This window comes from Pleurodeles waltl, chromosome 8 (genome assembly GCF_031143425.1).
Source record: "Pleurodeles waltl isolate 20211129_DDA chromosome 8, aPleWal1.hap1.20221129, whole genome shotgun sequence".
Classification (NCBI taxonomy): domain Eukaryota; kingdom Metazoa; phylum Chordata; class Amphibia; order Caudata; family Salamandridae; genus Pleurodeles; species Pleurodeles waltl.
In genome coordinates, this window is record NC_090447.1 from 162163858 (window position 1) to 162185856 (window position 21999).

The following is a 21999-nucleotide window of genomic DNA, read 5'->3' on the forward strand; positions in this document are numbered from 1 at the left end:
TAAAAAAAACAGTTGCACTGGCAATGATCACCCCTTAAAAAGTACAAAATTCGTTATTTCAACCAGCCTATGGGTGGTTGGTAATGGTTACCTATTGTTGCTATGTTCTTTGATGCATATGTCGCAATGAAACTGGAAAAGGATTTCAAACTCACTGCAGCAATTTACCAGTTGGTGCAAATTGTGCACTTGAATTTATAATAACTAAGAGACAACACTGAATCACAGAGAAAACTGGAAAATATTTTGATCATTTAAAAACTGGAAATATCTATTATTGCCCTTATATTTAATCATTAAATGTGGCTGAATTCATAAATGAAAGCAGAACTCTCTGCAAATAACTCCTTTCAGTTCCCTGCTCTTTCTTTCATCACTCGTCTCAAGAAAATCTAATACACCTTCATCAACCACATAATTACCCTCCTATTTTTAGTCTTCAGTTCTTGGAAGACATTTCTCCATGACACAAGTACAAAGGCGTTCTTGATTGTTTCAGCAGGGATGCAAATTAGGAAATGGTATACCTATAACGCTCTTCTGTGAACATACTTCCTTTTGATTTGAGAATCTAACTCTTGTTTTCTATTCAAACATCTCTCGGTTTAGTATTTCATTCTCCTACTCAAGCCCATCTATGCCTTCCAGCTATCCCCCAAGATGGTTACTACATGTATGAATGTATTACTGGTATCTATATAGGGTGATATTTTAGTATGATAGTATGGTAGCTTAGAAAGAACAGTGCACTGTTCAGTGTAGTGTAAGACAATACTTCATCGTGTGCAACAAGTAGGGTTGACCATGCAATTACATTTGGCATAAAGTTTTAGATACACAGAGGCTGCATGATTTGCTGAGAATCACAAGATTTTCAAGCATATATGGAAGGCCCCTAGAATCCGAAGCCAGCCGCTTGTCTATTACACGATATGTCATCCTGCATAAAGATCCCACCATTACACTGAACGCCCCCATACCAGATTGAACATGTGCTCTCCTCCTTTAATTTAACCATATGACATACATCTGTTGGACTTGTATAAACCCCTGATCTGTGCCTGACAGAAAAACTATTTATTCCATATCTTCAATGCACAAGCAAGAATACCAACATCTTTTACTCATGAAAGAACTAAACTGCTAGTTATCAACCGTAGAAGGAGGGAAAGGGTAAAATATTTTACATTATATTGACAATGCAGTTTTTGGCTGGTGCCATTTATAGTGGAAAATCTTACTGATGGACACCTATCACAAGGATTATTAAATGATCATCTCGCATTTTTGTGGAAGCTCCAAAAGTTTGCTTGCAGGTTCTTGTCTGCATTCGATTGGCTACAGTACCCAGGTGGTCATCTACAGCATTTCGTAAAGAGCAAGTCCGAATAACCACTGTGTGATGGGCCTGTAGGTGTCATTTAGGCCCTCATTACGAACGTGTCGGTTCAGACCGCCATGCCAGCAGTGGCGGAAAATACCGCCACCGGCATGGCGGTCTGAACCGCCATATTCTGAACAAGGGAGGGCTGCCACATGCGGCCTTCCACCACCGCCAGGCTACCGCCGACAGGCAGCCTGACGATGGCGGATTACTTTATCCGACAGGGCAGTGCTGCAAGCAGGTCTGCCCTCTGGATAAACAACGCTTGTTCCTCCAGCCTTTCCCTGGTAGGTTCCCCCGCCAGGGAAAAGCTGGCGGAAGGGGTGCTCCGGGGCCCCTGTGCAGTGCCCCGTCATACAGGTCACTGCCCGATTTACGGGCAGTGATCTGCGCGACAGGTGCTGTGCAATGCAGCAGCATTGAGGACGGGTCCATGTGGAGCCATCGGCAATGTCCCGGCCCTGCATTCTGAGGGGGTCTCACGGGGGCTGGTGGTCAGTGATAAAACCGCCAGCATGAACACAGCGGAGTTGCCCGCTGTGTTCATAATGACCCCCTTAGTGTCTCATCTACACCTGCATGAAAAAATGAGGAACAATATGCACAGACAATAATTGCCTCCATTTGGTGCATTTTATTCTGGCTTCCACGCTAGTTAATTTGGGCAAATTCAGTGCTTAATTTGTGCTTGTTGTTGAAAAAGCACCACAAAGGGAGAAAGTAGAAAGCTGCAAGAGTGAGCTGAAGGGGCAGGGAGTGGCTTTATATGGATTGAAGAGGCCCGCGATGGCTTCAGGAGTACGCCGCCTCAGTATTCCGTGTTCACACATTGAGTTGCAGCAGCCGGGTGTTTAAAAGGAGGGCTTTGGGCACCTTTTTATTTACAAATTAAGCACTGGGCAAATTCCAACGGGGATAACCTGGTGTAAAGTGCCTGGACTAAGGCAAAAAGAGTGGCACTAGCATGGTGTCTCCTGGGTGTAAATAGTCCCGCTCAACCCATTTGGGATACTATTTACCCACATATTACATGCTGTAAGACATGATTTCTAACTTTGTTTTGGGACTGTCACTGTTGTTTCGTGGGGACAAAAAATGAGTTTCAGATTTACAGTAAGCAGACCAAAATCAACACATCTTTCCTGTCGCACAGCAGAATTTAATAGCGCAGAAAGAAATGAAGTAAAATAGCACACCAACAATATGAATTATTGTGCTAAACAGTACTTTGATACAAACTGGAGTTACCGAGCATTCGCGTTGCACATGTGTAAGAGGTTAGTAAATAACTTTTTTTTAAAGGAGTATAAAGGGAGACACAAAGTGCTGTCAATCACTGCTCTGGATTGTTATTTGTACTGTGTCTGCATTTCTTCAATAGTTCAGTACATGGTACAATTGTGGTACATTGTAATCACTGGTCTGTTTGCTGTCATTTCTGTTCACCTAAAACAGCATATAGCATGAGGCAATGGGGCAGCCCACTTCAGCTACTGGCTAACTTCACTGTGAGTGATGGCATTCTTCTCTTTCAGATGGAGCATATCCACTCTCAAAGTAGTTCATTTCACTACCATGTGCTACTGTTGAAACAAACCATAAAAATATTTTTGCTTTTAGGCATTTTTTTAATGTCAGTGAGTGCACAGCAGCTCCTCCAGCAATAATATTTAACAAAACCGATGACAGAGGTTTGAGAAAACGAACCAACAGGAAGTCAATGTCAGACCTGTTGGCTTCGACAAGGCTTTTTACAATTATTTTCCAACCTTATTAGTCATGAAATCCCATGTCTCATGATAAGTGAATTGTGTACCGCCAGTCGTTGCCTATCCATGTATATTGCTGCCAAAGATGCCATGTGTGCTCTTCTTACCTTCTTTAATTTGTTTGATAGTGGATGGAGGCCTTTATTGGAACCTAAACATGAATCGCTAAATACTGCAGATATATCTGTTGGCTGCATCTTCCAGTGAATATTCAAATTTGTATGCAATATGCATTAATCGTGACGTCACCAAATTATGTAGAACACTTGTAGCTAAGCTATTCCACCATCCATAAAGCTCTCACCTCCCAATAAAGATTAAAAAAATGAAGCAGGTACTTTGCTTTTTGTTTGAACTATTATTCCCATATTTGGAGCCTGAGGTCTGTGTTTCATATGGCAGCCATTCTCTCAGTCGCTTTCTTGTAAGACTCTCCCCTGTCCCTTGGCCAATGACGATAGTCTTACAAATGTCATCAGCTACTAATAATCTCGTCAATTTAGATCCCAAGGTATGACTGGCACCACCTCTAACTTTTAACTTCGTTTTGTTATAAAGTTTTTGAAGTCTTTTTCAAAATCTCTGATTATGGACCATTTACAAGCGCCTTAAGCAGAACTTAGACTTGTTTTTAATACAGTTTAAGGGTTCGATTTGCAAATATTTCGCTGTGACTTGCTCTTGTAGTACTCCTGAATTCCAGGAGAAAACTAGGCATACTTATGGCTTACTCTTGAAATTTGCAAATAAATCAGGAGCATTAAATATTAAGTCTCATCTACTCATACAATAATCTTTGTGAATCAGGCTGTAAATATCTTCCTGTAAGTCTGCCACTCAAGTGGCATTTACATTATAAAGTGGGTGCACTTTGGATCCAGACATAAATGTGGGGATTCTCAATGGAGAACAATATTTTCCAACATGGTGAATCAAAAGAAAAAATAAACATTTGAAACTTGTTTTTGTTTACATCTTTGGAAATCTAGACTTGCTGTATAACTATTTGCCTATACGTTTACACCTATAAGTAATATTTAGAAACTGGCAGAGTCAGAGCTTCCAAAAAATGCTGTGAGAACTGCTGAAAGTCAGAAATTTCTCAAAAGCATATGCATTCGTATAAGCCTACAACGCTTAATGTTTTATTCTACTCAGGAATGTTAGATGCTGGGACCTCCATTCACTAAGGTGGCAACATTTTTGACCTGCCGAGAAAGCAGAAGTAAAGTGTGGGGGCCTCCTAAAATATTTGTATCTACCATGGTAGGAGCTACTGTGGTGATAGAACTACTGGCAGGAAATCAGTCATCAAACCTGGGCATTGGAAGTCTACCTCCTCAGTGTGGGTATATTATTAGCACTCAACATTCTGATGTGTGGGGGTTCCTAATTTTAGGGAAAACATATTTAACTTTCAATGGTAACCTGGAACTATTTCTGTGGCAGTGTTTCACAAAATTAACTAAGACAAAGCGGAGAATCATATATCCTAGAATCAGTGTCTGGTGCAGTTCCATGTGTGGCTGCCTTAACTCTGAACCTTACTGGACCTCATTGCAGAGTGAGGGGACCCTGAGATGGTATTATGTCCACTCCTTGTGATACACTAAATAGAGTGAAAAGACAGCTGAGAAGCGAACAGGTAAACCTTGGATGTTTGGTGATTTCTATATTAACACCCTCCACTGAATCAGAACCACAATATTTGATTCACTTTAGCTGCTACAAGAACACTGCAAGCTACGAGAACGCTACAAGCAACACTAAAAACTAGGTTAATCAGCGAGTCACAAATGAACCTCTGCTGATTGAAATTGATGTTGGTGTTTTAGTACAAAAGCAAGACATTAGCTATTGGTGACAGAGACTTCAATTACAGGGACGTGATGAATCTGCCTATGCCACAGCTTGCATTAGAGAAAGTCCGCAGATGCTACAACTCAGGAATCCCATTAGTGTCTGTGAAATGTGAGTATCACACACAGAAACAAACTCCTTAAATATGCTATTGTCAAAGTTTTTTCTAATGTGCAACTTTTGATAATCAATTTCTGTGTACTAATGATTTTTATGATGAATATAGACATAACCAATGAATGAATGATGTTGCACCTAAAACAATTTAAGTATAACGTTTAGACATATGATTAATAATGTAGATCAGTTATGCCACATATTTTGTAAGTGTCACCATTTTATTAGAATAAATGCAGTTTATGGTGTGCTGCTCATTTTTCTCCTGCTCATTTCCCCTCCTAATCAATGTCCCCTGGCAAGTCTTCTCACCCTACAGTTTCTGATGATCACAGCACACTGTGATCAAAATACTGGGATTCAGTGAATTATTGGGGTTTTGGCTCCCACACTACAAAACCCAAAATTAAAGCCCTGCACTACTAAATTCATGATTAATTAAAATCATAAGTCATAAGGACTCTTGTTCTGCTTTTTCAGTAGAACCCGTGGTGGGTGTTATGATGAGACCTGAGCCTGGACACATTTTTAGCTCAATGTGTACACCTATTACTAACAAATGGAGCCACTCGTCAAATATATTTAAATTAACTGTTCCTGCTCCTGGTAAGACTAGCAAGTCAGATGCATTTTTGCAACTATCATGTGAGTACCAAAGTGCTTCTGCTCATTAGTTAAAAAGGATGACTCAGAGACACAAACCTAAAACGTTGACTAGTTTAGAATCCATTTTTGCAGCTACCTCATAAATGCTCCAAATGCGTTAGCACTTACGATAACCCAGCAGACACTGGTTACAAATGAGACTCTTAAAAATTGGGTTTCTGATTGACAGAGGTATGCATCCTGTCCAAGCAGGAACCACAATCCTAGTCAGATTAAGACACAAACGCACCCTAAATTAACCTGTGCACACCCCCTGGTAGCCTGGCACAGAGCAGTCAGGCTTAACTTAAGAGGCAATGTTTTAAATATTTGTGCAACACTTCAAACAGTAAAACAGTGAAAACACTACACAAAAAGATACAATTCTTGATTAGAAAGATAGAGCTTAATTTAATGAGCAAAACAAGACCAAACCGACAAAAATCCATATGTACTCACATATTTTCCTACAGGCATAGAATGGGTAAAACCCTTTCATATATCTGGACCCAAAGTCTCAGATAAAACAGAAAAACACAACGATGCATGACATTGTTTCTCTTGTTTTATTCTAAGAATCAGTGCACTTATTTAGCTTCATATGGTGACAAAGGACATGCTAATTTTAGAGGATGGAACATGTAGAAACACGTTTCTGGGAATTGAGGAATCATGTGTCTGAATGCTTATGGTCTCACTAGATGACAATCCAAGCAGTTCTAGAGCAAGTGAATATTAAGTGAGAGCAAAAATGCTACCAACTGTTGGGAGGTGGCCCTGATTTGCCTTGATTTATCTGCTGCTTTTGACACTGTCTCTCATCCTGTATTATTACAGCATGTAGGTGACATTGGTGTGAGTTTCCCCACACTGGCCTGATTCCATTTGTTGTAAAGACCGCGTTGTAAATGCATTTGTTCTTCCATCATACATCCATCCAACCTTACCTTAAAGAACTTCAATTTCTTCCCATTAAGGAAAAGATGAGGTTGAAAGGACTTGTCATGACAAACAGCTTTCTACCACACCGACCCGCAAAACCTGTCTAAAAGGATCATCCCCTACCACCCACCCAGACCACTCCGTTCCTTTAGTTCCCTGTTGGTGGTGAGTCCCAAATTTAGAAGGAAAAAGTGGGGTGGCAGCTCCTATTCCTACCTGACTTCTAATGACAGGAATGCCCTCCTACAACAGCTTTGCACCACAGAGGACATGTTGGTCTTTAAACACCTTCTTAAACCCCGGCTCATCCGTCTCACAGTCTAATTCAGGGACACTCTGGATCAGCTCTTACAAGCAGCGCCAGGACACTCATTGAGTAGCTGTTGCACTCTACAAATCCCCCAGATAAATGGAGCAGTACAGCAAAAACACTTCATCTGACCTGATTATTTGGGAATGTGACTTGAGAAAGTAGAACTTAGGAATTGAGCCTACCACATATTTTAGGACCTCAACCAACATGAAAAAGATCAGAGTCAGGCAGATGGCTTCTTGTCTTCTCATCAATAAATTATATAATTTTTCACAGATTTCAACATAAAAATCAACTTCCTTTTCTCATTAATACATGAGTAAATGATACAAACTTTCATTAATTACCAACTTATAAATCAGTTTCATCTGTGAATTTATCTAAGAAACTAGTTGGACTCATGTGACCTCAATCTCTTGTACCCAATTTTCGCTGCTTTCTCCAATCAGATTATTATCTCGTCTCCATCAACAATTCACACTTTCATTATCTGAAAACCCATGAACACAGAAACACCATTCTTCTTTATCTTTGCAATTCCGTTGCCTGTAGCTCTTTTATTCAAAACGACTTTCATCCCACTGATTTCTCTACCTGAAAGTTGTTGTGCCATGAACAAAGCATTCCATTTTGTATCTTACCCACTGGCAAAACACATAACTTAACCATGACTTGACAGTAGCTGGAAGGCTCAACTGGCATCTAAATGATCACTGGCAAAAATTTGTCACACCATTAGACCAGCTAAATTGTCATCTCCAAAATCTGTCTGATCATTGTCTCACCCCCAACATTTGTTTTATTTGTCATCAACGGTATGTCCTCATCGGACCTTCCTCCTTCTAAAAATCATAATGAAATTGACAACTGACTCATCCACGAGGATAACAAAATACTGAACCGAAGAGTATGTCCCCTTCGCCTAAAGCACAAAGCCATTACCTCACTAGTGAAGAAAAGACTCCTCATTCAGGAAACACTCCTAATTATACATCCTGTTTCAATCTCCACTTAAATTATCAAAATTCTGAAATGAATGTTTGTGAAACAGCTGAAAATCAATAGAGGCTTTCTCCTTATTTTTGGTGAATGCATTGACATACACTCTAACTAGTTTTGTTCAAGTAATTTGAAAATGTAGACAACATAACATTGTGCTGTTTGAGAGACCAATGTACCTTTCTGGTTCAGCTCCTGCCTTGCTTAAATAGCAACGGTTCTTGCTAAGGAAAGATATACATTTTGATCTGATTCAATCAGTGGCTGAGCTGCAGTATACATCAAGGCTGATGTTGCACATCTGCTCTCCAGTGCTTATCGATGCCCACTGGTAGAATTCATTAAGCATTTTAGCCTTTATTTTAAAAACATAGTTGATGACACAACTTGTAAAGTTTCAGGGCACTGACATTTCAGTTTCTCAAAGGCATTGAAGGCTGGCTAAATAACAAGAGGCTTGCAGTTTATGACAACAAACCAGACATTCTCTTGGGTGGAACACACAACCTTTTCAGTAGTCTTCTTAGTCATTTATCCTCAATGGAAAAATCCAGTCACAATGTTGGAGTCTTGTTCAGTACAAGGCCTAGCCTAATGAAGCTAATAATACACTCTGGGGGTGATTCTAACATTGGCGGGCGGCGGAAGCCGCCCGCCAAAGTTCCCCCGCCAGAACACCGCTGCGCGGTCAGAAGACCGCCGCGGTGATTCTGAGTTTCCCGCTGGGCGGGCGGGCGACCGCCAGAAGGCCGCCCGCCAGCCCAGCGGGAAACATCCTTCCATGAGGATGCCGGCTCCGAATGGAGCCGGCGGAGTGGAAGGGGTGCGACGGGTGCAGTTGCACCCGTCGCGATTTTCAGTGTCTGCATGGCAGACACTGAAAATCATAGTGGGGCCCTGTTACGGGAGCCCCTGCAGTGCCCATGGCATGGGCACTGCAGGGGCCCCCAGGGGCCCCACGACACCCCATACCGCCATCCTGTTCCTGGCGGCCAAAACTGCCAGGAACAGGATGGCGGTATGGGGGTCGGAATCCCCATGGCGGCGCAGCAAGCTGCGCCGCCATGGAGGATTCCCATGGGCAGCGGAAAACCGGCGGTACACCGCCGGTTTTCCGTTTCTGACCGCGGCTGTACCGCCGCGGTCAGAATGCCCAAGGGAGCACCGCCAGCCTGTTGGCGGTGCTCCCGCTGTCCCCAGCCCTGGCGGTCAAGGACCGTCAGGGTCGGAATCAGCCCCTCTGTTCTTTTTGAAATGACAATCTCAGTAAGACTAGTATCACTTCTATACTGCATCTCCACTTCACACATATATCTTCTAGGTGTGTTTTTTTCAAATATGATACCTGCATACAAAATATTGTGGTCTTAACTAGTTTATAACAATATAGGGCCTAATTAAGAGTTTGGCAGTTCGACCATCTGACCACAAATACGGCGGTTTGGAGGCCGCCTCCAAGTCGGCGGCCTACAGACTGCTGTATTATGAACATTCCCAGTTGGGCTGGCTGGCGGAAACAGTGCGGCGGCATTGGCTTTGGCTCTCAGGGAGAGCCGAGGTCAATGCCACTGCACTGCCTGTGTCGCCAGCACACTCGGAATGCGCACTGTCTGCCGTGGCAGACAGTGCACAATATGAGTAGGCTTACAGGGGGGTGTCTGCACTGCCCACAACATGGGCAGAGGCAGTTCAGGCACCCCCGCATGGTCCCGTCTCTGCCTTTCCACAGGCCTTTTCATGGCAGGGTTCCTGCCATTGAAAGGTTGGCTGAATGGCAAGTCATGACCAGCTCAGTGGTACCGATATCGGCACCACCGTGCTTGACCACAACTTGCTCCGCTGCCAACATATCGGGAGCCATGATCCTGACAGTGGTGATGGTCCTCTGACAGTCCTTCTACCAGCATCCTAATCTGGCGGCCGGACCGCCAAGGATGCAGCGGTTGGACCGCCACCATGGGTGCGGTGGTCCATGGACCGTCTTACTGATAATCAGGCCCTTAGTCCAATTGGAATTAATAATAGAAAATCTACACCCAAAGCGACATTGTTTTATGAACATTGTTTATAACTCAATATTTATGTCAAATGATATTTCTGAACACAGTATTCTGGTAGACAGCCAAGGAAATAGAGAATATGTAAAAATATTTTTGGATCTGGCCATGCTCATAAAAACTACACTGCAATTAAATAACAGCTCCAGCAAAGCCAATAGCTCTTTCCTAGGCAATGTTTTTATTTTTTGCAAGAATGTGCAACAGACTTTAAAAGTTTAAATATAAAAAGGTAATTGGAAATATAACAGATTGAAACATTTTAATCTACATATTTCAAAAGCTAGCTTCAGAATGGTTCTATCTTTTACATTAAACTGAATTCTGACACGGAATATCACCTATGACTGAATTCCACTGCATTGTCCAGACAGTGGAATTTGCAGTTATGTCCACCAGGCAATCATCTGAGTTGAGTTTACCACAAAATCCTAATGCCTGGTGCAAGTATCCTACACGTAAAGCATGCTGGATCTGCGGATTTTTTGTAGACATTATTTCTAAATGAAAATTCGTATTTTCAGTCGTTTCTTTTCTTGACGCATGCCTTTTGACAAATATAATAAAAATGTTTGTAATGTGTCTGTGGGATCATCACACTGATAGCTCCCTATTCTTACATCAAAACGAAAAAGTACTGTAAGCATTCAAACATGATTTTAATATGTAATCTTATTAGCTAGTATGGCGGACGAGGCGCTTTCAAAGGCGAGAAATCTGTTTCTCCAATCTTTTTACTAGTTCCTACGCAATCTCACAATTCAATGCTAATGTGATTGCACAGCCAGTCAAACATGACTCATGCTTAATAACACCGCTCTGCTGAGAACCATGCATATGTGCCGCAGACTGAATGTCTGAACAGAGATAGGAAACACTCCTTCGTGATTTATTATCACATTAAAGTGGAAATATTACTGAAGGCACCAGCATGACCTGCTACCTTTTTGGGGGGCAGCAGGAGTTATCTCTCTTGCTTGGCGAGGCTGCCATGCTAAATTCCTATGAATCATACCGACAGTGCATTATGAATGTACAGCATGGAAGGATATTTATGTTAAAGTAAGCTGTTGCATAGCAACCTACATTATTATGTTTAAATTCTTGAAGGGGTCCTGACTTTCTTCTTCACCAGTTAGCCCACACTACCAATTTCCTTTTCGACTTACTGACTGACTTTTCTGTAGTCCATGCTTCTCAATAGAACATACATAGACTTAGGTAAACAAAACAATACCTTGAGAGAGCAAACTGCACAAAGGCATTTACAAATAGGGATTCATTCAAATCGGATTGTTCTTGTTTAACTTGTAAGTTCGGTACTACTGCGCAGTGCACTTTTCTGGACCAGAGTAATTGTCAAAGATGCTTTGAAGGGAATGCGATCTAGTGTTTAACCTTATGATGTGGTTACAAAAGGTTAGTGGGTAATGCCGCACAATGCACCTTACTGGGATTGGTGGTATTGTTAAAGTGAATTAGAGTATAATCTTATGATGTGTATTAATAGTAGAAAGTCCTCCATTTTTAGGATCTTCTAGCTTTAATGAAATTTCTAATTGTGATTTTATGAATGTATTTATTCTTCATTTATTGGAGGCAGAGGATAGGATGTCAGAATTCTAGAGAGTGGTAGCCTTGCAAATTGATGTGAATATCCACTAATCCATAGGATTTTTGGTACTCATAAGTAATCCACTTTTACCCTTACATAACTTTCTCTTAGGTAACACATATCCTTGAAAAGGAAACATTCAGGTGCAAATTTAAGAGCCCTTAGTGCCACCGGAGTGTCACTTTTCGTGACGCTCCGGTGGCACTAACCACTGCTGCATATTTACAAGGAGGTGTAATGGCACTTTTGGTGGCGTTACACCTCCTTCTAAATATGGGCCCCTCTGATGAAGTTTCCTGTGTCATAGGGGCGTGCAATGGGTGCTGCAGTGGGAGTTCTACCGCAACACTCATTGCTTTTGACAATGCCCTAGATTTTTGAGTAATCGTAAACATTTGGCTGCGCCAAAACTAACGCCGCCCCAGAGATGGCGTTAGCATGGCAAAATGAGGAGGAATGCTTTTATTTCTCCTTGGTGTTTGGTTTTTACATGTGTGCTGCATTCTGCAGCACATATGGAAAGAGCAAAATGCCATGGGTGATTATTTATGTGCAGGAAGGCATTCCTTCTTGCACATAAACAATCATCCCAAAATGACGCTTTGGTAGTTCTATGTGTGCTGCATTTTGCCAAATTGCCATTATGGATTGTTTGTGTGCAGGAAGGGACACCTTCCTGCATTTAAACAATCTATCCCCTCAACGCAGACATCCTTGCACTATGGTGTAGGCAGCTTAATTCAGCACCCGCACAGGGGGAAACGCAGACACCCTTGCACTATAGTGCAGGCAGCTTAATTCAGCGCCGGCACAGGGGGAAATGCAGTGGTGCACCGTTATCCTGTAAGTACGACGCATCCCTGCATTTCAAAAGTGGCGTAGAGCAGCGCTGCTATTGTTTAGCACAGCACCAAACTGCGCCACTTTTGAATAAATCAGGGCCTCAGTGTCTCCAAGGAAGGGATATTGGTGAAAACAACCCTAGAGTATGAGTTTTTATGAACAGAGACATTGTTTTCCCTCTGGCAAAATCTAAAATTGTTTATTGTGGAAGTGCACATTTATAAGTTTAAATAGCAAACATTTGCGCAATGGCATATTCCACGTACAAATGTTTGACACTCATAGATTTCCAGAAATAATCCAGGTATTCTTTGTGGATTCCCAAATAAGTCAGACAATTACTACAAATTCAGGAGTAAACCCTGGGGAACAAAGTTCTAATTTTGTAACCTAAGTCTTTAAAAAATAATAGTAATCTAGAGTAAGGAAGAATACAAATTTGACAAATTGAGAAAGTGGGAGAGGAGCTGTGGACGTATGCATGTAGAACTCCAATCTAGGTCTTGTCAACAGTTATTTTGCATCTTGAGGAGGTATAATTTTGGATTTACAAAAGTAGTGTCCCACAACCGGAAATTAAGAGGATAGAGGCTAAGCATGTGAAGGCCACACTGAGTGAAGTGGAGATTTAAGCACACACATGCCTACATTTATTAGTAAAAGTGGGAGGGATAGGGGAGTGGTTAGAAATTGGGGAATACTTACTCCTAACTGGGAGGGGTTTAGAGAAGAGCAAAGAAGGATTAAGGGAAGGTTTGGAAAGGATTTAGGGAGGGACTTGCACCCACCCACAAACTTCACTTCTGTAGTTACAACAGCCAAAAAGGACCACAACAGTAGTAAATGTACTCTTGCTAAGAACTGGAATAAATTCAGCACCACACATGGTCAACTACTGGTAGTGCATCCCCTCTCCCCCAAATACAGTAATCGAGACAAGGACTTACAATAAAATAGAACAGTAATAATGATAAAATTAACTTATTTCAAGATATTACAAATATATACAAATATGTTAATGTTAAAGAATTACATATAAATACAGATTTTGTTATAAAATATTCGAATACACTTTTTGTTTTAAAATAAACAACTTTAATTGAAAAAACAATCAAAATGATTTAAAATCAATTCTATACATATATGTTATTATGTTGTAGCACTCTAAATAAAAATAAACATTGCACTTTAGATAGTTGTCTATTATAATTCTTCAAAACATAATTATGATTATAATTTAATTATATATGTTTAAATAAATTAATGATTTAATTCAACATTAAGTTACTAGTCATCTAGCATTTCTTCTTCATTTAAAATAGAGGGTTGAGGAAGGTCCAAGGAAGTTGACATTTACATCTGAAATTGGTTCAACTATCTTTACATCATAAATTATTATAATTTTCAATAAAATACTAACAATAAATATTTAATGATACGCATGGAAGCAATTGTAGGTAAGTAGCATGATTACCAGTCATTCCAATAATATAATAAATAATCTATCACAAACTAACCTAATTGTCTTTAGTGAAAACATAGCAGATATATTGGTGAAAGTTGTGCAGCAGATTTGATAAATCATGATGCTGCTATAGCAACTGATATCATAAAGTAAAAACTCAAATGTACAATCTTGACTGACTGAATGAAGAGCAGTCACCGATTTTGCAGATATTGGTTAACCTAGTAACAAAATTCAAAGAGTTTGTTGTCCAGTGTCCAACATCTTATAGAGTCATTAGCAGAGAGTAATGAGTATTTGTTTAAGTCACCTTAGGTGACAAAGAGGAATAATAGGATAAACTCATTAGAGTTAGAAATCACAGAGGGGTAAGTGTATGATAGCCTATCGGGCAAGATTTCCGCTTGACCAAGAGCTTTGCTCTGAGAGACTGATGAAGTGGGAATTCTGTTTATAGTGCCCTGCCATAGATGAAGTGAAACTGAATCTATAAAGAGTTCACATTGTAGAGCAGCTCAGGACAAAGGGAGAGTCGGGATAGTTGGAAGATAAAGGCATTGGGTCCATGTGACTGATGCCACCTGGATACAAAAAATGCCAATGACATCCAAATGGCCAAGCCTTGAGACATAAACTTCAAGGCATGACTTAAGATAACTCACAACCATTAGTGAAAAAAGAGCAACAACTGTGAAAACAATAGGGTAATAAGAGTTAACAATGAACTAGACCTATGTGCCACTGTGGAGCTTTGTTCAAAGCCTGCAAGTAGATGCATCATCAGCAATACTGGTGAATAGGCCACATCCCTTTAGGTTAAAAATAGTCCACAAAAACATACAGGAGACAGTATGATCAATAAGATAGAAAGCAAAAACATAGCTGCACCAAAAGTAATATGGCAAGTAGAGTATGATTTATTGGCACAACAACTTTTGAGATAGTCTGCTCATATTTAGGTATCACAAAATAATAAAGAACTTGTTGATTATGAGAAATAATAGTGAAATGTGGCCGGACTAATTAAGTAGCTTAAGGATTTCATATTTGTGAAAGTCAGATGGCCTAATTACAAATGCATTTTAGTGTAGGTACAAGAAAACATCTAAAGTACTCTTTTATGTAATCTTACATGCCTTTCTAAATTGTCTCCAAAACATCCAAAATGGGAAAAATTGGAATGTTCAATGAATATTCATATCAAGTTAGTGCAATTAGAAAGGACTGTGCTGCCTTTGCACTTTTACGAATAGGGAATTGGAGGTTTCGGCGATTCACATAAGAATATAAGAGTACCCTGAAGTAAAAGATTCAATACTAATAAGTAAGTTGTGAATTTGCCCTTTTATTTTTGTCTACTTTCATGAACATGCCAAATGAGAAATTAGAAAAAATGTGTTTGATGGATTCAAAAACAACACTAGTATGCAATAGATCAAGTAAGGCTTGTACTCTGCACAGACAAGGTGCATCCTGATAGGTAGTGTGTATGTACCTGTGAGACCAAGCCTAGACCTGACCGAAATAAACTCACAGTGTAAGCATCTTCTCTCTTCAATACCCTGTTCCAGGTCTGAGCTGGTGTTGGCAAGGTGCACTTGAATGCAGAGACAAGGGTCTTGTTTCTCTTATATACACTGTCAACCCTCGTACTGTTATGATTGTGAATTGTATTGTCATATCCATAGATATTACCTATACCACCCCCTATTATGACAGATAAACGAAAAATTTAATTTTAGAGGATGTGGGCTTTGAACCCTGTCCTTGACCTACATTACAGGGAGGGGAGGTGTGCTGACATCAGCAGGCCTATATGCCCCATTTAAGGGGAACCAATGAAGAGCTAAAAGTTGGGCTCATGTGCAGTATTCAGTTATTCATGAAGGGGCAGGAGAGAGGCAGGAGTACAGATCTTGGATTCATCTCTAAGTACTCACACTAGATACACTTGCAGCCGGGGCTTTGTGAATCAGGCCCCGTGCCTGTTGCTTTTAGTGCTAGGAGTCAACACAATCCACAAAAACAAATCAGACAAAATAAGGATGGTACCCGAAAATGCATAACTCCATTTAGAGGGCTGGTATTTTGCCACAACAACTTGTACATATTGAATTAGTGTACTTCCTTGCATGAGTGGACTTTTAGCTTTGCTATTCATTCTGTTGTGTAAGTAATAAATGACATTTCTGTTGGGTGCTTGGATCAATTATGTGCTGCCACGTTTCTAGACTAAATGCTAAAGGTTCTTTGACTTTGTGCTAATTTAAAGACTACATATAGAAGTCTCCACCTCTTTAATTTCCAGAGCCTGGCGATGCAACTCTATTGCACAGTAGATTAAAACTTTAGGGGTGGTTCGATATATATGCTCATCTCCTTGATCTGTTTTTAGAGACATTTCCCTGCATATCCCATGTATATATCCTACCTTAGCCTGATAAAATTAGTAAAGAAGAGTCCAACTATTTCTAACCTACAAAGAGGCTGTGTCAAAAATGTGGGGTTTTTACCTGAGACATACTGAGAACTTTGTATCATTTTGTAGACCATCAATATTAGTACCAGCTCTCCACATCATCAAGAAACAAATCCATAACTTTGCTATTTCCCACTGAACTCTGACAACCCCCTTAACATCATTTTTTTTTCTTTCAATCCCTCAATTTACATCTTTTTTTAAGCAAGAGTACAATGTTAATACAAGAATAAAATAACCTGTTAACTTTGCACTTAAAAGTAAACTACTTTGAAGTGATTCTACTATATCATATTTATTTCATGTTCGGTGGGAACTCTCTTTGTTCAGTTTAAGCCATTTAGATTTTTCCAATCTCATAATTGCTAGGGTGTTATCACCATAATGTAGTGACTAATGACAATCAGCAGTCAAACTTCTCATACTGCCAGATAAGGTGGCAACTTGATGTTAAGGTATTACTGCCAAAGGCAGAAGCCATGCACTCTGCAAATCTTTACTTGAAACCATTACGGTTATTTCAATTTATAAAGCACTCGGAAATGATTGTGATTGGATTAACATTATCAACTTAACGTCAAGGGTACTTCATACAACTCCTCATTTATCAGTGAATCTTTGGTACAGCAAACATTCAATCAGAGAAAATGAGGATAACAGGTTAGTCTCTGTTCAATGCCATTTTGCACTGATGACTGGTACATTCTCCTCTTGACATACAGTTGGAAATGTCCTTGGGAGTTGTTCAAAACGTTGTCTACAGCACTATCTCTGTGTGTATCTGCAATGTCACATTTCTAATACTCATAATAACATATTTATGCTACAGTTCAGAAATGGGAAAAAAAACTGTCTGCATAAGACGTCTGACATGTTAGAGGATCCCAGTAGGTCCCAATGTACCATTCTGAAGCCATGAATAATATATCTGGAGTGATGCTCCCAGGCATAAACCAGTTATTAATGCCAGCGCTTTCATAGTCATAGCCAACTACAGCATTCCATTCAGGGTGCTAATATCCAATGCTGACGCTTCTTCTCATATTAACAGAGCAGCACAGAAAAACCTCTGTATAACGTAGCATGTGAAAAGAGTCATGGGATTAGTGAAGAATAACAAATTAATATTCATCAGCCCTACTGCCAAGGAGGGAGTGTTATACAGAACAAACAATATAAAGGAAACACACAGGGCACTCACCAAAACAACTTATTGTCAGGAGTAATCCTTGAATTCAGTTCTTCTGGCTTACTCCTGCGATTCTGTAGTAAATCAGCGGTACTAGAAGATTATAGGCATTAATTAGATTTTGGAGGACAGGGCGTCCATCACAAATGTTGTTGATGTCCCGTTTGCCTTAGCCTAAGAACCATTGACTATAATGCACTCCTAGTCTAGCGAATGGAAGACATCTGCCATGTGTGTGATGGAGTACCCTTTCCATCAAACTCTAAGCAACTCCCCATGTCACATCAGAATTCATGTGAGTAGGAATCAGAGGACCACTTGCAGTGAATTAACAGCAAGATGCACATATAGAAATTATAATCAAACCTATGCAGTTTATATTTATCTAGAACTACCTCTTTTTAGGATAGCCAATCAGGTCCTGAAACGACTGCACCAATGGAAACAAAGATACCCTTTGGGGCGCCAACTGATGTATGCACATCCGGAGCACAGATGTTATCCTACCTGACTCATAAATCCTCTAATTCACTTCCATTGCAATGAGTGCTACAACTCATTTGTACTGCAACTTTCACAACAATTTGATGAATTTCATTCCCTCACCAACTTCAAACACGAACATCAATTCTTTAAACAACTCAATTACCACAAATACCCAAAAAGTAAAAATAGCATAATTCTCCAAACCTAGTGAACACCTCAGCTACAAATGGAGTGACTATTTCCACCCTAAACAACAGAGCGCTATCATACTCAAGCTATATGTTTTAAAAATAGAAATACCCATCCACACCTGCAACTCCTATTTTGATGGAAAGATTGGGACTTTTGTTTAGAAACAATCACCCACAGAACTAAAATGTTAACTCGTAGAATGTATATTGGTTCACATCTAACAACCTCATCTCTTTTGGGAGGGTCTACTTTTTGAAAAATTGAATTTCATGTGGCCCAACAAAAGCACCACTCTGTGTGAGACTATTTTGGTAAACCTTGAAAAATACATGCCTGTATCACACCTCTAATACATTGATAACATTTTGTAGTTAGAAACATTACGCATTAATTCCATCCTAGCTTCGACATTTAACTTTTACACAGTTTTGCTTAAACAACTAGTTTGAAGGCAATCATTAACATAAATGACAACAAAATACATATAATATAAAGCAGTTCAGCAGATCGCTCAAACTTCTTAGGTTATTGAGTTTGAACTCGGAACAAAACAAAACATGCTAGCATTGTGAGTAAAGCAATTCATTACATGTAAGTATGGTCTGAAACAGCAGGTAGAAACAAACAATCTTGGAATAAACTTTCAAATTTTGGTAAATTTGGAAGTTGAGGATAACAAGGTTTACAAAGTCACCATTAAATCTATAGCAAATACCTTTTGTGAGACAAACATAAAAATGTATTTTTCTGATGGCTTGTTATCACCTCTAATAGGTGCCCTGACAACATAATCTTATCACTCCAAATTAAATTTACAACCCTCCCAACAGATAGAAATGATTGCTAAACCCTTCTGCAATCTAAAACAAAACTTCTAAAAGTTGTCCACATAATCACTCAACCATGAATGGCACTGGTTCACATTCCTGAAAATGGAAATGTTGTAAAGCCTGACAAAAACAGCATACGCACCAGTATTTGCATATATCCATATATAGTAAAGTACCTTAGCGGATTAAAAAAAAACATATGTGACATTGGTGAACCTGTAGAGCTACAAAAAGGTTAATAGGTGCAGAACATTGAGGAGCACTTCCCTGGTCCTCTTCAATATGAAAATACTTTGTAAACATTTTTCCTTTAATTGAACTGTTTAAATCTTCTACAAAAGTGTTTTAAAATAAATTACTAACATTTAAAATCACCTGAAAGTTTTAGAAATTGTAAATTAAGCATAAAGCCATTTAAAAAAGAATAAAAATAATTAAGTATTTAAAAAAATCCTACACATCGGTCCCGAAGTGCCACTTTTCTTGTGTCCCCCTACCGCCACCCAACAACACCTTGGTTGTGCCGTATTTATATACAGTGCACCATGGCGGGCGTTATCACAAAGGCATCAGAATTGTTGATGCTACTGTGGTACTTTGCTGCACTAGCGTCAACAATTTTGACACAAGTGCAGCAAAGCACAGGGAGGCCCATAGTTTAATATGGGTGCGTCGTTTTAACACCTGCTCAAATGACGGAAAAAATGGCACAGTGAAATGTAAATTTCACTGCACCATTGTTTTGAGCCTCCCTGTGTCAGAACGCCCCCTTGCATACATTATGGCTGGTGGAGGCATAATGTGGCACAAGGGTTTACAAAGTGGCACAATGCATGCATTGCACCACTTTGTGAATATGGTGCAGGAGAAAGGCCTCCTTAACACCAGCGTAAAAAAAATATGATGCTAGGGTGAAGCAAGGTGGCGCCAGGGACTTGTTAATATGCCCCATAGTGTTTTAGATGTGTTAATAAAAACTCCATACATTTAAATGTGCTAAACAAGGATCAGAATTATTTCTGCAAGAAATTACACATTTTACTAAGCTAACTCTTGATATTCAATTGACAGAGTAGCATGTAGGGGCACCTGAATCATTCATTTTGGTCAAATATATTAAAATATAATGATCTGGAAAAACTACAGAACATTGTTTACACAATTCTATTTAAGTAAAACTGAACTTTGAGGACATTTAATTTAAATACCGAATCCCCTCAAAATAAATATTTTTCTAAACTAAATAGATATTTATAGTGTTGCACATGCTAATCTTGCACAACATTCTAAAGTGCTTCATTTTAAAACACAATGATTTCCTGGTAGCTAATTAATGAACAAACAGGTGAAGATGTATAAGTACATTCATGTCACATAGAGACCTACTTGCGTCTGGTAACACTACATAATATTAATAATTGCAAAACCTACCTGCCCAAAAGCATGAACTCTCCTGACAACCCTTGACGCCTCATGGCCATTAGCATTCCCCTCACAGTCATGCCTTCACAGAAGCATGCAACTACTCGGGCCTTAGGTAGATGACTTTTGAGTTTTTTCAGCAGCTTGTCAAAACTTTGTTCCCCAGCGTTGCTGTAAATCTTGTATGAATGAGCAATGCAGATTCCTTCCTTTGCTGACATATCTTTGAAGGCTTCCATTCCACTTTCTCCATAGTTACCTAAGAAAACAACAGAAATGATAAAATAATGTTAACATATATCAATTCACATTTAATGTCATATTAAGCTTTTGAATTTTCTTAGCCTTGAAATCTTTATAAATGACACTCAATAAATCTGTTCTTAAATACCAAGGCACAAAGCAGTATTTATTCTATCACGAGTACAATGATGCATTTTTTATGAATTCCTTGGACGTACTGCTTCCAGGAATCCTTGCTGGAGCTCCTAAAATATTGAACAAACAGATATTGGGATCAGCTGAACTTCTACTTTGTTTAAGAAGTCTAGGATTGTACAAATGATCGAAAAACTTCTGTAGAAACAGGTACAAAATCAAACCAGTATTAATTCCAAAACAATTCTGTTGGTGGTCGCTGTGGTGCTATTAGTACTTGAATAAATACATAATGAAGATGAAGAAGGGTGGCGAATGCCACAAGTGATACTTATAATCTCTAGTGCAATTATTTATTTAATGGGTCAAAATAAGTGGTGTCGGACTGGTTTACAGGGCAAAAGGGCAGTGCCAGAAGGGCTCATCGGACAATTCAGTATATGGGACAGTTTCTTTGTTGTTTGTAAGAGTGTTTGCTTAATGGTCTGGTGGCTCAGTTTCTACTGTATGTCTCCCTGATGTTACAATTAGCATGTCTTGCAACAAGCACACATGCTTGCATTCTCTCCTACTTTGCAAAACACATATATGCAGTGTCTTTACAAATTCAAAACTGCCAGTATTCGCACGAGGGACACATTTTTAATTATCTGATTCTCTAATTGGGGCCACTTTTATTTTGGTGCCCAGACTTTTTTTCTATCCCAGTCCAACCCTGAAAATAACTTGAAATAAGAAATTTCAAGCATACAGAAAAATTACAGGGAAATAAAATACATGGGTCCTCATGTATCATGCTATTTAATGGTCGGTATGGCTCCAGTTCATGAAATCAAAGCCTTTACAACCACAAAAGGGCATTTTTAAATCCACGAAACACAATTAGTGATTAGTTCATATGCTACAAATTGGGTTTGGAAATAGATACCGGTATTTGGAAGGGGCGTGATAAGGATGTGCCTTCCAAATATCAATTCCTTTGTGGATGTATTAATGTTTTATGACTGAAATCCG

At 39.5% G+C, this 21999-nt stretch overlaps 1 protein-coding gene across 4 annotated transcripts in view; it reads right to left on the bottom strand.

The window, feature by feature from the left end:
- The window catches only part of GRM5 (glutamate metabotropic receptor 5), a 1150672-nt gene that overhangs the window by 778160 nt on the left and 350513 nt on the right, over positions 1-21999 (bottom strand). For all 4 annotated transcript variants that reach the window (XM_069204006.1, XM_069204004.1, XM_069204003.1 and 1 more), the window contains exon 3: positions 20617-20866. In XM_069204006.1, coding sequence (XP_069060107.1) covers positions 20617-20866 — 250 coding nt within the window. The remainder of the gene's footprint in view (positions 1-20616; positions 20867-21999) is intronic.